At 43.3% G+C, this 17451-nt stretch overlaps 1 protein-coding gene across 7 annotated transcripts in view; it reads right to left on the bottom strand.

Moving 5' to 3' along the window:
- The window catches only part of cux2b (cut-like homeobox 2b), a 381872-nt gene that overhangs the window by 325406 nt on the left and 39015 nt on the right, over positions 1 to 17451 (bottom strand). Inside the window, exon 1 of one of the 7 annotated variants that reach the window (XM_073065646.1) lies at positions 2086 to 2145. The exons of the other annotated variants lie outside the window; for them this stretch is intronic. Within the exon in view, the coding sequence (XP_072921747.1) occupies positions 2086 to 2094 (9 nt within the window). The 5' untranslated portion in view covers positions 2095 to 2145. Of the gene's footprint in view, positions 1 to 2085; positions 2146 to 17451 lie in introns of those variants that run through there. 7 annotated transcript variants of the gene reach the window in all.

Below are 17451 nucleotides of genomic sequence, written 5' to 3'. Positions count from 1 at the left end.
GGGTACGAGAGCCACCGGCTACCCTCGCCTGGTTTAGTCTACCTGTTGAAGTGGTGTGGCTGCTGTTGCACACTCAGAGCCACAGGTGAGAGCCAAGTGTCCAGTGGGGATCAAAGATAATATTCAAAATGATTGTCGACACTTTCAAATACTTATAGTTCCTAACTTGTTGAAACAGTGAAATCATTTCATTTTCACTCCCGGCCGTTTTTGGCATCACCAAGAATTGAAAATTTGAAACCACACTGAGCAAAAGAATTCAGAATTGTCTTGCTGCTTATTTTTCACCAACTATCAGTGACAAAAATCATTGCTTTTTTGAACACAAACACACGTAACTGATGCTATTTAAAAATTGTTCACTCTTAGCATGGCATAGGTCTAACGACCACACAAGTGCACTTAACTGAAGTTGGTTTAGTGACTCCTTGGCAACAGTCTGTCCCAATTAAGGGGCATAATGTCCCAAATAGTCCAGGGGAATTCAAGCTATTTTCTCAATTAGTTTTTGTTCTTTAAGAGTTGGCCCAAATAAGTGGCTCCCCTGATTAAGTGATAGCCCAAGTGACCAGAATACATTATATTTCTTATTGTAATTCATTGTCTTTTATTATTAGGTATTACAATGCACTGCTGCCACAAAACAACAAATTCACGACATATGCCGGTGATATTAAACCCAATTCTGAATTAATATCAGGGTAGCCAAACCACAAAACAGAATTTAAAGGATTTGCCCTGCCAAGACAACAATGCCAATGATTGATGATGCCCTGCTAGAACATGTGGGCAGGATGGCATTCAACTACGGTGTCCATCTACATACAGAAGTCACCAAAACTCTTCACTAGGGTTCACGTTGCCTTCTGATGAACTGTTTCTGGACAGGCGATTCTATTCAAATTATGGAAGGCTCCAGGTAGATCAGACAGCCAAGGGGTTATGTATAAAGCTGTAAAGTATGATATGTAATAAATGTATAAACTCTAAGGTTTATATCTTATGATTCCTTAAGGTTGCCATAACTAGGGGAGGTAGGGGGTTTAAGCTCCCTCTATCTATTAAATGCTCCCAATGGTGTGAGCCTCAAATAGCCTCTGACAACCTAGTCCATCTCCTGGCCTTCTCACGTGACTTAGCAACTAAGTCTGGCAGAACTTTTTTCACCCGACAGGTGGAAGAGGCAAAGGCGGATTGCTGGTGCCTTAAATCCAGTTGCTTCAGGCGGATGGGGCTCATCAGCTGCAGTTGACAGTTCATCTAGGAGAAGGAAAGCTCCGATCTCAAACCTCCGCTGTGGCTACACTCTCTCACGAGGAAGGCTTCTGGAGAACTACAGGCCCAGAGTTGCTAAGCTGAGTACAATGCTGGCTGGCAACTCCTGTGACACTGCTGGTGCCAAACCGTTATCGGTCTCAGCTGTTCCTTCGGATTCAGCAGCTATGTGGATGGGAAAGCCTAATCCACGGACAACAGCTTACTCTCCATCTGGTTCTGCTCCGGCTTTCCCATCACTTAGGACACAACATCCATGGTCAACCTTGACCAACGGAGGGCCTCAGAGAGACTAAGGGTTATGGTGCTGCAACATTAAAATGAGCAAATGAGGAAAGCGGCAAACAGTGTAACTGTCCTGATTAGGACTAGAATTGCTCGGAATGAATACAAAAGCAGAATCCATGTCCAAATTTGGAGCCTGCAATCGGCTGGACACTCAAAAATAAGGCTCCCCCCGTGTTAAATATCTTTCCGTTCTCCCGAATGCTTTCATCTCAGCATTACATCATAAATAAAATTCAATGCGCCTTTTCTTTCAGCTCATCCGACTTAGAAACTACACAAAAGCTTTACTGTAGCCTTGCACCCTCGCTCTGACCTCTGTCCTTGGCTGCCTACGCTGTTCCAATGATGCTTGAAGAACGGTTTATTATCTTTCATCTGGGTACATGGCAGAATTCTAAGAGTTTGACAGTTGGAGCAAGATTGTGTCTCTTTTAGACTTTTAATCCCCATTTGATCCCAATATCGATACAGTCCCACCATCTCTTATCATTTCAGAGTTCCTCCTTCCACATGATCACAGACCTCTCTCATTCTCTTCTCCGCTTCCCATTTTCGCTGGCCACGTCACTCATGTCTGTTCTGACGAAAGGTCATCAACCTGGATCATTCATTCAGTTTCTCTCTCCACAGATGCTGCCCAGCTTGCCAGGCATTCTCAGAACCTTCTATTTTATTCTTCACTGGAAACCCTGTAAGTTAAAATGACTAGTTGGCAAAAGAGACCATTCGGGGTAACAAAGTCCTGTTAGATTTCCTGGCCAAGCAAAAACAATAATGGTCATCAGGGATTACGGAGAATTGAAAGAACTTCATCCAGAAGTCCCAACAATGGAGAATGATCCTCTAATTAGTTCAAAGTTCAAAGAAAATTTAATACCCAAGTACATATGTCACCATATTTATTGAGATACAGCGTGGAATCAGCCCTTTGAGCCACACTGACCAGTGATCTAATTTAATCCTAGCGTAATCACGTAATGACCAATTAACCTACAAACCCATACATCTTTGGACTGTTGGAGGAAACCAGAGCATCTGGAGGAAACCCACACGGCCGCGGGGAGAACATACAAATTTGTTACAGGCAGCGGTGGAAATTGAACCCGGGTCGTCTGCACTGGGTTGTGCTAGTTACCCTGAGATTCATTTTCTTACAGGCATTCGCAGTAGAACAGAGAAATACAATAGAATCAGTGAAAAAACTACACATACTGACGAGAGCAATGAACGTGGAAAACATGACAGTGTAAATAAAAAAAAATAACAGCAATAAATAACTTGCATGAAGTGACAAGATAAAGAGTCCCTAAATGAGTGAAGTTATCCCCTTTTGTTCAAGAGCCTGATAGTTGAGGGGTAGTAACTGTTCCTGAACCTGGTGGTGTGAGTCCCGAGGCTCCTGTACCTTCTACATGATAAAAGCAGCGAGAAAAGATCATGGCCTGGGCAGTGAGGATCTTTGATGATGGATGCTGCTTTTCTAAGGCAATGCTTCATGTAGATGTGCTCAATGGTTGGGAGGGTTTTACCTGTGATGTACTAGGCCAAATCCACTACCTTTTGTAGGATTTTCCCTTCAAAGGCATCGGTATTCCCACAGCAAGCCGTAATGTAGCCAGTCACGCACACTTTCCATCAGACACACACACCTATCGAAGTTTGCCAAGGTTTTTGATGACAAGTCGAATCTCCTCAGTCTCCTGAGGAGGTAGAGGAACTGTCATGCTGTCTTCACAATTATATGATCAGGTCCTCTGAGACAGTGACACCCAGGAATTTAAAAGTTACTGACCCTCTCCACCTCGGATCCTCCGACGATCAGATCGGGAATGCGCCATAGAATCACAGGCCCGAGCCTGGCACCTGGGTTTTAGGATGGAGGTTTGCAGTGGCTCCAGCACATCACATTGACCCAAGCAGCTGGCATTGTGAAATCCTCCAGGTCAAGCCTCCCTTTCACTAAATGTAAAAGGTAACCAAGAAACTGGAATAATGCAGGCAACTTTATCAGATCAGGTTGGGCAGGAGATGGATGTAGTTTCCAATTAACAAATCACTAATTCTATTCTTATGACAATAACTCAGAGCCCTGTATTATCTATCTAATCCTTCCTTCTATTCCACTTACAGTAAACACACAAAGCAAACTTCAAAAGGGCTTTGTCAAAGAACATCAATTAACATTACTTCTGGTCTAATTTCATTACATATCTAAAAAAACTGCTTGGCTTAGTTAATATTCTTCACTATAAATATCAGCACTGAGAGCCTGGAGACTCGTTAAATGCATTTCGAGCCTCCAGAGAAACTCTACACTTCGCTGATCAGATCCCAGCCGGTATGCTCCATTCCAGCTGACATTAGCACCTAACAAAACAAACATCTACACTTTTACGGGGCAAGATGCAGCGAGAGTTGCCCCCAAGCCTGGGAGGACCAAGCCACAAGGAATCGTGAGACAAAGTAAAGGAAAGCCTGTTGGCAAAATGCAAAGCACAGAAAGCAACGGAAGAGGAGAGAAAGAGCGCTGGACGAGGTGGAACAGGAGGTGGCTCACGTGGAAGATAGCATCAGTGGGGAATTAAAGATTAAAGATCTTTAATTAAGGATTAGCTTTTTCTTGTCATATGTACATCTCCATCTGGCATGGAGGGGGCTACTGCACAGGATCAAAATAAGATGCAGAGAGTTGTAAAATTAGTCTGCTCCATCATGGGCACTAGCCTCCTTAGTATCCAGGGCATCTTCAAGCAGCAGTGCCTCAGAAAGGCAGCGTCCATCATTAAGAACCCCCATCACCCTGGTCGTGCCTTGTTCTCATTGCTAACATCAGCAAGGAGGTAACAGAAGTGTGAAGGCACACACTCAGCGATTCAGGGACAGCTTCTTCCCCTCTGCCATCAGATTTCTAAATGGACATTGAACCCACAAACGCCACCTCACTTTTTTTTTTAAATTTCTATTTTTGGACTACTTATTTAATATATACTGTACTTACTGTAATTCACATTTTTTTCTATTATGTACTGCTGCCGCAAAGACAACAAATTATTAAACCTGATTCCAATCCTAAAACATAGTGAAATGCAACATCTGAGTAAACGACCACAGTCTGAGGATGTGCCAGCGGGGCAAGCAGGCTAGCTTCACCACACTTCCAGTGCCAACATAACATGCCCACGACTTACCAATCCTTACCCATACGTCTTTGGGGCGTGGGAAGATACCAGAGCACCTGAAGGAAACCTTTTATAGTTTCAGGGAGAACATACAAACAGTGGTGGGAATTGAACCCAGATCACTGGCACTGTAAAGCATTACACTACCATGCCGCCACAAAGAGATGAAGAGAGGGCTCCTTTTTAAATATATCCAATGTTTCAAGGATTGACAGCTTTTACCACCCATAACTGATCAACTATTCCTGCACAACATCAGGAATATCACAATAAAAATGAGACCAAGTAATGCAAGAACTATCTGATGCCACACACACACACACTCACGGGACATAAAGTCACAAAAGCAACATCTCATTTAAATGACAATGCCACAGAAAAGCACTGAAAGTGTCAAGGCCTAGTTAGGAGCAGAGCTTTAACCTACAAATCTCTGGCTCAAGAGGCAAGGACTCCACCAACCTAGCCATGACTTACACAGTGACATTAAAATGGTTCAAGTGAAAAAATGACTGCTTGCTGATACAAGATCATTTTCATCTCCACTTCAAAAGAAAGATGACCAAATAAAACTCTCCAGTGTAAAACAAAATCTAACTTCTAGTCTGTGTACAAATTAATGCCTTTTCTTAATGTAAATTAGAGCTTCAGGAAAAAAGTACATGTAATTATAGATTATAGCCTATAATCTGAAGTTGAAACACAATTCAAGCTCCTTTGTAAATTAAAATGGCACCAAAGAATCAAACTTTTAGTCCTTCAATTTGCATTCAACATACAAAAGAGCTCTCAACTTGAACAGGAAAATTAATTCCCGACAAAAATGAAGCTTCAACACCAAACCAAAATGAAAGCAAAAAAAAGAATTTCTTAAAGACAACCTAATAATTGAACTGTGGCATTACTATTCAAAAACAGAGTAACTTTCAGTTGTATAGAATCTATTGCTACCTCAAGGTACTTTATAGCAAATTAAATACTTTTGTTTAAAAAAAAGGGGTGTATGGGATGTCTAGGGAGGGTAGCTGGTGAAAGGGCTTGTCGTGTCCATTCCAGGGCAGCTCACTCACCTTTGGTCCCCACTGGACACTCGGCTCTCACCTGTGGCTCCAGGGAGCCGTTTGCATGGGACAACAGCCACGTTCCACAGGTGGGCTAAACCAGGTGAGGGTAGCCTTAACTAATTTATTTAAAAACTGAATTCAACTAAACAGAAATCTTAAATGAACTGCTGATTCGCCGATTGGTGGGGGGGGGGGGGGGGTCAGTAACAAGGGGAGGTCCTCAGCTCTCCACTTCAATGGAAGCAGACGTTCTACAGGTTATTATAATGTATGCAAGTCCCAGACACAGCTTGTCAGAGAGAAAGGAAAAAGTATTGGTCAATTCTTTAGAAATCACAGGGCTCCGTCATTAGCAGTTTCAGGGAAAGTAGTACTGATCGCCCAGCCTACCCAAGACACCCTGAATTCTCCTAACATCCTCATCACATGTCACACTGCAACCCAGCTTAGTATCATCAGCAAATTTGCTGATGTTATTTTCAATGCCTTCATCCAAATCGTTGACGTAAATTGTAAATTGAGATCAGCCATGATCTCAAAATGGCGGTGCAGGCTCGAAGGGCCAAATGGTCTACTTCTGCACCTATTGTCTATTGTCTATAATTTGCCTAATTCTGTTGGTTAACATTCCTTGGCATCAAAGCACTGGAGCAGATAAACAGGCAGCATAAAGGAAATCAAACAATTGGTTCCGAGTGCGTACTGGGTTCCAGAAGGCACTTCAGAGCATTTACCTGAAATCTGTGTTTCTTTGATTTGCCCCACAATTCAAAGGCCTACTTTTGGCCAGAAAATATGGAATTATTGCCATAATTCTGTGCCAGCATTCTCCTTCTCATTCCCATCTTGCATGCAGCATTAAGAGATTCCAACAGAGGGGCCATATTGTCGTCTGGTTTATCACAGCAGGATTTTTGATTCCTCGCTCACTGGTTCATGTAGTGCATTTAGAATATTTTTTTTTATATCCTTAGTAACCACACCTTGTCTTTCTCCAATTCCCCCCTCCCCTTCCCAAGCTTTATGATCAGAGTAGCTCCACTAGAAGAGTGACTCATTCTTCACAAGCACAGCTGGGCAATTGTCTGGTTCAACAACATTTGAGGGATCTAGTGCCTCAACTGTCTCTTCACATCATGAGCTGAAGACTGGTTTCTGTAAATACAGGAGAGCAAAGGGGCAAGTAGAGATGGATCATCCAATTCACTCTTCAGTTATAATTTCCTGGCTAAATTACAGTCTTTAATGAACTTCAAGTTTCTTGCCAATGTAGGAAAAGATCAAGGCTATATCTTCATTTCTATTACAAACCCCAATCATCCAACCCATTCTTCCACTCCAAAGAGTAACCATTCCAATTTCAGCCATCACAACTTTTGTAATGACAAGGTAAATTTCCATAAACCACAGTCAAACCTCCCACCTCCACCTCTGACCATCCACAATTACAACTCTGGCAACTTTTCTCATCTAATCCCCAAAATTTCACACCATCCAGGCAGCAGCACAACCAAAACTCCAGTCTTCTCACTTCCATCACACCCCTACCTCCACTCTGGCTCCTCATCCACACTGCACCATTTTTTAAAAAAGACTTTACAACTTGGCCTTATTCATGGTCTTGCCCCTCACTTCCTCTAACTGTCAGTCCTCAAAGATAGTCAATAATTAGCTCTACTGGAGGAGGAAACCAGAGGTTCATGAGCCAGTCTCATCAGGGGATCAGAGTTGGAGAGGGTCAGCAACGTTAAATTCCTCAGCCTTATCAAGTCACACGATCTGTCCTGGGTCCAGCACATAGGTAACATTACAAAAAAAAGTTTGCGAAGATTTGGCATGACATTTAAAAGCAATGGATGTGTGGCAGAGAGTGTACGGACTGGCTGCATTACAGCCTGGTATGGAAACACCAAAGCCCTTGAATAGAAATGCCAAAAAGTAGTGGCTACAGCACTGTCCATTACAGGAAAGGCCCTCCCAACCACCGAGCACATCTACAAGGAACGCTGTCGCAGGAAAGCAGCACCCCCACCACCCAGGGAACACCATTTCCCCTCTGCTGGCATCAGAGAGTTACAGGAGCCTCAGCACCCCCACCACCCAGGGAACACCATTTCCCCACTGCTGGCATCAGGGAGTTACAGGAGCCTCCGTACCCACACCACCAGGTTCGGGAACGGTTATTACCCCTCAGCCATCAGGCTCCTGAACCAGAGGGAATAATTTCACTCAACTTCACTTGCCCCATCACTGTTTCTACAACCTATGGACTCAATTTTAAGAACTCTTCATCTCATGCTCTTAATATTTTATTGCTTATTTACTATTTTGTTTCTCTCTTTTTTTTTGTATTTCTACAGTTTATCTTTTGCACATGTTCTTGCCCATCTTGGGTGTTGTTTATCATCAATTCCATTGTGTTTCTTTGCACTCACTGTGAATGCCTGCAAGAAAACCCATCTCAGGGTGGTAATATGGAGACATGTATGGACGTTGATAATAATTTACTTTGAATTTTGAAGAACCACCCATTTGGCCAGTTTCTTTGAGCCCACGGCTTCAAGTACATTTGGCAACATAATTACGCCCCTGGCTATAGAGTGCCCTCTCAACCCTTCCACTTCCTGCGTCTTAAGGGCAACTGCCTTGGCCAGGTTTTTTGGTCTCTGTCCCACCTACTCTGGATCAGTATGCACTTGGAAACTTCCTCTGCAAAGCATGTTGGAAAAGAAACCTCATACATCTCACACACAGTTGGTGACTTCCTGGGCATTGGCCCAATATCATTAACTTTCCTCTCAGATACAAACTAGCCAATGCACACTACACACAGTTTGCCTGGCTCTACCACTGAAAGTGATTATTGAGAAACTGGGAAATGATTTACCAGGACAATTCCTCTCGGCCGCAGGTTGAGCAACCGCTGGGGGGTAGAGAGAAAGCAGAGCTCCAAACAGAGACGGGAGCTCAATCTAAAGCCGGTCCTCGGGAAGGTTACGGCAGGCGAACCCCCTGACCTTACAGAGGCCAGGTTATAAAATCCGCAGGAAAGCTCTCACTTTCTTTAATATTCATGAAGCCTTGAAGTGTTAAATCCGAAGTTAGACTGATGCATACTAATATAAAGGCAATTATATGTGACAGGTGGAACTTGCACTAATCTTCCTCCCACTAGGACTCTAATGCAATGAACCACAATTCCTGACTGATTTATTGTCCAGCACGGGAGAAGCATCGAGGCCACAGCTGCATTGACTGAGGGCTCCAGGACTTAAACAGAAGAGCAGCAAGTCAGAAACACGGCGGATCCGGTCTGCAGATGCTGGGAATCCAGAGCAACGCACACAAAACACTGGAGGAACTCAACGGGTCAGGCAGCATCTACGCAAGGGAATAAACGGTCACCGTTTCAAGCCGAGACCCTTCTTCAGGTCTGGAAAAGAGGGGGAAAATGCCAGAGTAAAGAGGTGGGTGGGGGAGGGAGGCGAAGGAGGATAGTGAGAAAGTGATGGGTGAAGCCAGCTGGGTGGGAAAGGTAAAGAGCTGGAGAGGAAGGAATCTGATAGGAGAGGAGAGTGGCCCATAGGAGAAAGGGTGGACCCGGGGGGAGGAGATAGGCAGGTGAGAAGAGGCAAGAGTGGGGAATAGAAAGAGGGGAGAGGAAGGGATTTTTTTTTTGGTCCAGAAGGTGAAATACCACCAGGTTGGAGGCTACCCAGACAGAAACTAAGGTGCTGCTCCTACACCCTGAAGTTTACGAAGGGTCCCGCCAATGCAGGCAGGTGCGTGGGAGCAGAGTGGGTAGGACAGAGCAGCACTCTGTGAAGAGAAATAGGAAAGGATCGAAAGAGTCATGACTGGGATTCCCCCTCCCAATGAGGACCAGAGCTCCATCACAGAGTCAGAATCATACAGCACAGAAACGGGCCTCGTGGGCCATCAAATTTGCATCTACACCAATCCCCTCTACCACCACTTGGTCCATACACTGCCATAGCCACTTGTTGCCTCCACCACCTTCCCAAGCAGTTGTTTCACACCACAACCAGCCATGGGTGAATTCATTTCTCATCAGTCCCCTTCAGACCCTCTTATCCCTCATCTCAGAGTGGTGGGGTGGAGATGCATCTCTACCAAAGGAGGTGCAAGGCACTCCTTCCCTCCACTAGCCTGCAGGTCACCCTTGGGCAAGGTGTAGCACCTGCTTAGCCCCTGATCAGGGTCATGTGAATCCACGAGAGCAGGTGGTGGATGGTCGTATGAGCAGCCGGTGCAAATCACAAGTCCTGTTTATGCGACCACTGACACCAGGCAGACAATCTCTGAAGAGTATTGATAATGGCTGGGGTCACCCGTCTTGTAAAGACACTGCCCAGAAGAAGACAATGGCAAACCACTGACAAGTTTGCCGAGAGCAATCAAGGTCACTGGACAAGATCGCTCACGTCGTACGACACAGCACATAATGAAAGAATCCCTCAGCTTCAAGCTATGCAGCCACTGTAACCAAAAGCCCAGGTTTCTTGGCCCACAACTCTCAAATCTGCAGCCTACCAATATGTGCACATCCCAATGTGGAGCCAAGTTTAAACTGCATTGCAAAGCTCCTGTGATTACCAAGCAATAAATTAATTTGACAAAGGCAAAACTAGATGACAAGCCTCAAATTAAATTTAGGGGGTGCAAACTATTTGTGTACTGAAAGTAAGCTGCTAGTGAAAATGAAGCTTCTGCAAATAGTTTCCATCTGGCAGAAATTTCACATGCAACACTCACTTAAAACATATCCAAGCAAACATCAAAACAAAACTAACTGACTGCTGTGGCACTGAAGATGCTGGTTTCGGAGCCCAATCTGCCTTAGCTGAGCGCAAGATTCCACATTTCAAAAGGAGGGTAGAGTTAATCCTGATGAAGGTTCTCGGCCCGAAGCATTGACTGTTAATTCTTTTCCTCGGATGTTGCCTGACCTGCTGCGTTCCTATCCATCTTGCTGTGCGAGGGAGTGTGAAAGGAAACCAGAGAACTCACACTATCATGGGAAGACCGTACAAAGTCCTTATAGACAGCAGCGGAGTTGAGACCAGGTCACTGGTGCAGTAATAATCGCTATGTTATACTGTGGCCCATCTTTAATCTTCAAAAAAAAAACTTCGAGATGTCCTGGTCTTTACCTCAACACTGGGCAAGGGTGCCTGGTGTGCACCAAATATCTGTCATATTCCCAAATCTGCCATTGTGAATACACTTCAAAAGCACTTCATTGTTACAGGCGCCACCCAAAAGCAAGTCTTTCTTTCATCATCAAATTAATTAACTAATCGAGGAGTGTGGTGCAGAGAAAAAAAATTCAAGGCAAATCAATTCTCATCCACCATGTTGATACTGAATCAGGACTTGTGCTTATGATTTCCCAACACAGAAAAACTTGTACAGCTAAGTGCCCAGCTTGGCTCTGCAGTTCTCACATATTGATGAGTAAGATGTTCCACTGATTAAAAATTGATCCTCCTCAAATTCTAATCAACAGAATAGGATTCATTCATATGTTATCAAGTCAGCACCTGACAGTGAAAACCAAACCTGTTATTAACCCCTGAACCCCGCCAGGAAGACCAGAACTGTAAATTATTCAATAGCCCAAGCACAATATTGCTAGCCTGATGGATTTATGTTGAGCACAGGGCAGAGCAGGCTACCACCAATATCACAATCCTACAGGTCTCCAGAGAACAAGGGGTTCACGACATCCCGACAGTCTGCACCACAACGCTGCATACATAAGCCTCTGCTCTCATTAAGCTACAGGCACATGCATTCCATTTTACTAAACAAGAATTTAACTCGGAGTGAGTGGAAAAAAAAATCCCAATTTTTTTTTTTACTTTTCCCAAAACCATTCCAGCATCAACATCAGTAGCATTTTACACCCAAGTAAGTGGGTTTGCTTGACTTTTAACCTGTGTAAAGTTTACAGGCAGTTTCTATCAGTCAATGAAAAAGACACAAAATACAAAGTAAATAAGACACAATAGTTAGTTAATGTCACATTAAGATATTCTGCCACCCAACAGAATTTAAAACCTCTTTCACTCATATTCATTCACTGGTTTAAACCCTACATCATGGGCACTGAAAGAGTCTCAATCTTCTGAAGTACTGTAGAGTTGCTGACAATTAACATCTGGGTCTCCCTGACAAATGCTTCCCCCCCCCCCCCCCCACAAGGTAATTATACTAAAGCATGGGTCTACAATTTCGTCACTAGGACAGGAAGCTGGTGTTAGTCATGTAACCACAGACACACACAAAAAAAGACTCCTTTGGTTTATTCTGAGGCTTAGCAGTGACCTTTGGACATACAGGGAGCAAAACTACGTACTCACTAAGTTAGTCCCTAAATAACACGGTGTAGCTCAGTGTGATTCTTCTAATTTAGCCCCCTTCACTACCAAATGAGGAGAACAAATCTACTCTGAACATCATTCATGAATGCAGCCGAGAGCAATTCTGCCTCCAGCCAGATTTTGCTTTCTCAAATTATTTGATATTTTCAGAGGAAGGCTGGCCGAGATTGCAGGCACAAACTTGACACCTTGCTTACTTGTACGCAGCATCTCAGCAAATGTGACAGAAACACCTATTAAACCAGAAACGTTAATTGTTTCTCTTCCCACAGACGTCGTCAACCTGTTGAGGTTTCAAGCACTTTCGGCTTTTGTTGTAGATTTCCAGCATCTGCAGTTTTTTAAAAAATCTCCGGAGTAAACAAGTTTACAGGACTTGCAGGCGTTAATCAGAATCGGGTTTAATATTGCCAGCATACGTCATGAAATTTGTCTTTGCTGCAGCAGTACAATGCAATATATAATAATAGATTTAAAAAAACTGAATTACAGACATGTTAAATTTAAAAAGCAATGCAAAAATAGAAATAAAATAGTGAGTTAGTGTTCATGGGTTCGATGTCCATTCAGAAATTGGATGGCAGGCGGGCAGAAGCTGTTCCTGAACGTTGAGTGTGTGCCTTCAGGCTCCTGTACCTCCTCCCTGATGGTGGCAATAAGAACAGGGCACATCCTGGGTGATGGGAGTCCTCCGTGATGGACACGGCCTTTCTGAGGCACCGCTTCTTGAAGATGTCCTGAATACTCTGGAGGCCAGTGTCCACGATGGAGCTGACCGAGTTTGTAATTCTCTGCGCAACATTCTCAAAGTGCTCACACTCGCAGTTCTGCCTTAATCTATTCCGAGCAAGTGAAATCTTGGGCGAACGCTCATGGACACCTGATTGCTCAAGGCAATGTGTAACTGAACGGTACGCCAAGGAGCAATGTTTTCCAGATGACAATGGGACGGTTGGTGAAATTCCTCCTCCTCCTAGTAAAGACAGTAAATGGTCCATTTCCAAACACAATGATCTTCTTAAACCCTAGTAAAACTCAAGGCACTGCCGAATACATGAAATAGAAAAAATATTCATTAAGTTCTGGAAAGCAGCAACATTTGAAGTTGTGGAGCATGATGCAGAGTAAAGAGAAACCTTGAGATTTATTATAACACTTGTGAGACTGTAACTGTCTGTGCAGGGAAATCCAGCAAAGGATCATGGCATCAACATACACCCAATCAGGCAAAGTTCACAAGCATGGTGTAAGAGCTCCAATCTGCTAATTAAATTTGCTGCCGACACTACACTGATCAGCCTAATCTCAAATAATAATCGGGCAAGCTACAGAGAAGTCAAAACCCTGACACAGTGGTGTCAAGAAAACAACCTCTCCCTCAATGTCGCAAAAACAAAGGAGCTGGTTGTGGATTACAGGAGGAATGGAGACAGACTAGCTCCTATTGACATCAATGGATCTGGGGTTGAGAGGGTGAACAGCTTCAAGTTCTTCGGCATACATATCACACAGGAACTCACATGGTCTGTACACACAGGGGCAAGATTGAGAGCATCCCGATTGGCTGCGTCACTGCCTGGTATGGGAACTGTACCTCCCTCAATCGCAGGACTCTGCAGAGAGTGGTGCGGACAGCCCAGCGCATCTGTGGATGTGAACTTCCCACTATTCAGGACTTTTACAAAGTCAGGTGTGTAAAAAACGGCCCGAAGAATCTTTGGGGACCCGAGTCACCCCAACCACAAACTGTTCCAGCTGCTACCATCCAGGGAACGGTACCGCAGCATAAAAGCCAGGACCAACAGGCTCTGGGACAGCTTCTTCCACCAGGCCATCAGACTGATTAATTCATGCAAATACAACTGTATTTCTATGTTATATTGACTGTCCTGTTGTACATACTATTTACTATAAATTGCACATTTAGATGGAGACGTAACATCTGTACTCCTCATGTATGTGAAGGATGGAAGTAATAACGTCAATTCAATTCAAGAGGGTTTACCCTGGCTCATCTTGCAGCAGGCATTTCTTTTCCAGTCATGACAGGCTTTAAAACACTTCAGGAAATCAGTTTTTGTTGAAGTAAATAAAATAAATGAGCCTGTAATTTGATGCCACTGAGGTGCTATTACAAATGCAAATTTGTTATAAACCTCAAAAAAAAGTTTAGGTTCTGTAAGTGACAGGGCATGTTGTTAACTGACACTAAATCTTATGTAATCCGCTATTTCCATATTTGATAGACCCTCAGTGGCCACCTTATTCGAAACAGCAGTGGAATCCCGTGTACTCTTCTGCTGCTGTACTGCCAAACACTTCGAGGTTCGATGTGTTGTGCACTCAGAGAGGATCTTCGGCACATCACCGATGTAACACGTGGTTATTTGAGTTACTGTCACCTTCCTGTCAGCTTCAACCAGTCTGGGCATTGTCCTTTGACCTCTCTCTCATCAACAAGGTGTTTCGCTCACAGAACTGCCGCTCACTGAATGCTTTCTGGCTGGTGTTTTTTTTTGCATCGTTGTCCGTAAACTCTGGAGACTGTTGTGCATGAAAATCCCAGGAGATTAGCAGTTTCTGAGATACTCAACCCACCCCCATCTGGCACCAACAATCATTCAACGGTCAAAGTCATTTAGATCACATTTCTTCCCCATTCTGATGTTTGGTCTGAACAACAACTGAACCTCTTGACCATGTCTGCATGCTTTTAGTCTAGTCTACCATTCCATCACGGTTGATTTATTTGTCCTCCCAACCCCATTCACCTTCATCTTTGACTCTCTTACTAATCAAGAACCTATCAACCTCTGCTTTAAACCAACCCAACGACTTGGCCTCCAAGGCATCGACATACAGAGAGATCTTGGGTTCCAAGTTCATAGCTAGTGAAAGCGGCCACACAAGCAGATAGGGCCACATCAAGAGAGAGGGAAATGCGTTGCTTCCCTCAGATCGGTGAGGATTGTGTTGGAGGCAGCCGGCAAGAGTCACTACACTTCCAATGTCAATTTAGCATGCCCACAACTTACTAACCCTAACCTGCAAGCCTTGGGAATGTGGGAGGGAACCAAGGAGCCTCTTAAGAGATGGATGAGTGGCATTAAGATGCAGCAACAGAATTTAAAAGCTCAGGGCCCAAGCAAGCGGTGGCCAAAGCTTGGGTGACTGAAATCAAGCAAGATTAAGGCAAAATAACTGGGGACTCAGAGAGATCCTTGGGTTGAGGGATACAAGGGAGAAGGGAACAGAGCGGAGCTGGAGTTCTCTACTAAACTGATGAGAGGCCTGTTGGAAGGCTTCAGAATCACAAAAGAGCTCGAGGAGATAGGTATGAAGTTGGTATCCATTCAGAGGTTGGGGATCAAAACTTAGGAACACAGGATCACTATCAAGACTGCCAACAGCACGTTCAGGGATTTGGCTCTATCTAGGGCTGATAAAATGTAGAAACCAGCAGCAAACATGGGACACATCCAATTCAAGGGAAGGATGTATTTTCAAGTGAAACAAAACACAAAGATAGTTTGAAAAGGGCTAGAAGAAAATGGATTGGAGGGCACAGCAGAAACTCTCGCTTGGTCAAATTAGGACCAATGTTTACAGGCAATGGTTTTTTTGGTGCTCTGTACAATTCAATAAAGAGGACCCATTATACAAGCAATTTTTTTATTGCAGCAAGATGGCAAACAATTGTTGAATTTGATGAATATAACCAAAAGCCACTGTTTTCTTTTCCACGTTCAGATGGCACTGAGTCATACCATCTAGCTTGTGGTTTCTGAATCAGAGAATTAGTCTTCCATTTCCATTTAATTCAATGATTTAGAGTCAAACAATTCAGCGTCTGAGATTAATCTTGACCAGAATTGCTCAACCTCTCTCTAGAAAACACTTGCCTCGCAATTTCATTTCCATCTGTGGTCCACTTCAGAAAGCCCCAATCCCAAGTAATGCCAACTTGTGCATCTCAGAAGGATCAAACAACAAAAAAAAACCAGCAGACTTCCCTTAATCAAAACTAACTCCAGTAGCTAACCAAGAGCAATTAAATGCACAACGTTCCATTCATAAAACATTCAGCAATAGAGGTTGAGATGTGGCGAAGGATAGAGAGTGTTCACTTCACAAAAAGATTAAAATGGAAAATGGATGAGGAACAATATCACCTTTGCTCAACACATTGCACACTAGTTAAATATTAGAGCCACTCACAAAAGAACAATGAAGTTTCCTAATGGCATTAGGTGATATAATCAAGCAATCAGCTGCTTTCCATGAAAATTGCATGAATTTAATTAAAGATTACAGAGTTCAGTCACCCAAAAATTGCAGATGCAGGAGTGCTCGAGAGACCATGACATGCACACTGCACCACATTTCAGACACCGCTGCAAGTTTCGAGCTCAGAAAAAAAATCCCAACAGGCCATGGTGGGCTGATGACATCAGTTGCCACTCATTACCAGAATTAGTAGTGGAAAAAGCCTGTTCCTACACTTTTTCCAACCTTCAATCCACCCCACCCTTCTGCCAAATGGCAAGAGGGATAATTAATGAAGAATGCTAATTAGCTGCTGATCATCGAATGAGCTGGTTAGATAAAGCATTGTTCACCATTAAATTAATTCTCCATAATCATCTTGTCCTCGAGACACACTAGAATATAGCTCTGTACAAACAATTCATTGTAAATCCAAGATATTCCAAATATTTATGTTAAGCATAAAACTCGCTGCAAACACTGGAATTTTTAAAGTATCAAGTGTCGTATCAATTGCTTTACAGCCCTTAAAATTATAATGCTTTAAGTATTTAATATGCCACACCATCAGCATTTCCCCAAATGGCAGAAATATCACAGTTCTATCCTCAAGGCCCTCCAAATAGTGCTTTCCTATTCAAAACGAATCCATGAATCAGTGTTAAAATTCGCACCGAAGGATGTGGTGAAACCAGCTTCCCACTTAATAATTACTTTAGTTATCCAGGGAAAAATGGTTATAAAACTCACTTCACTACTGATACGAGTCTGCTTCTGTATTGAAAAAACAAATTTAACAACATAGTTGAAAGCAAAGGTGCAAATCTGTTTCCCTCAGTGTAAACTTTGTATTTAAGGAGATTTGTGTTAACAATAGAATAAAATATTTGGTCATGAACAAAAAAAATTCGATTTTGTATATTCCACTTACAAATCCCAGCTTCAAATTCAGCTCTGAAGAGAGAAACCCTG

The sequence above is a fragment of the Hemitrygon akajei genome, chromosome 14 (genome assembly GCF_048418815.1).
Source record: "Hemitrygon akajei chromosome 14, sHemAka1.3, whole genome shotgun sequence".
NCBI classification, from domain to species: Eukaryota; Metazoa; Chordata; class Chondrichthyes; order Myliobatiformes; family Dasyatidae; genus Hemitrygon; species Hemitrygon akajei.
Note: the sequence above shows the minus strand (reverse complement) of the source record. Positions and strands in the feature narration are given on the sequence as shown.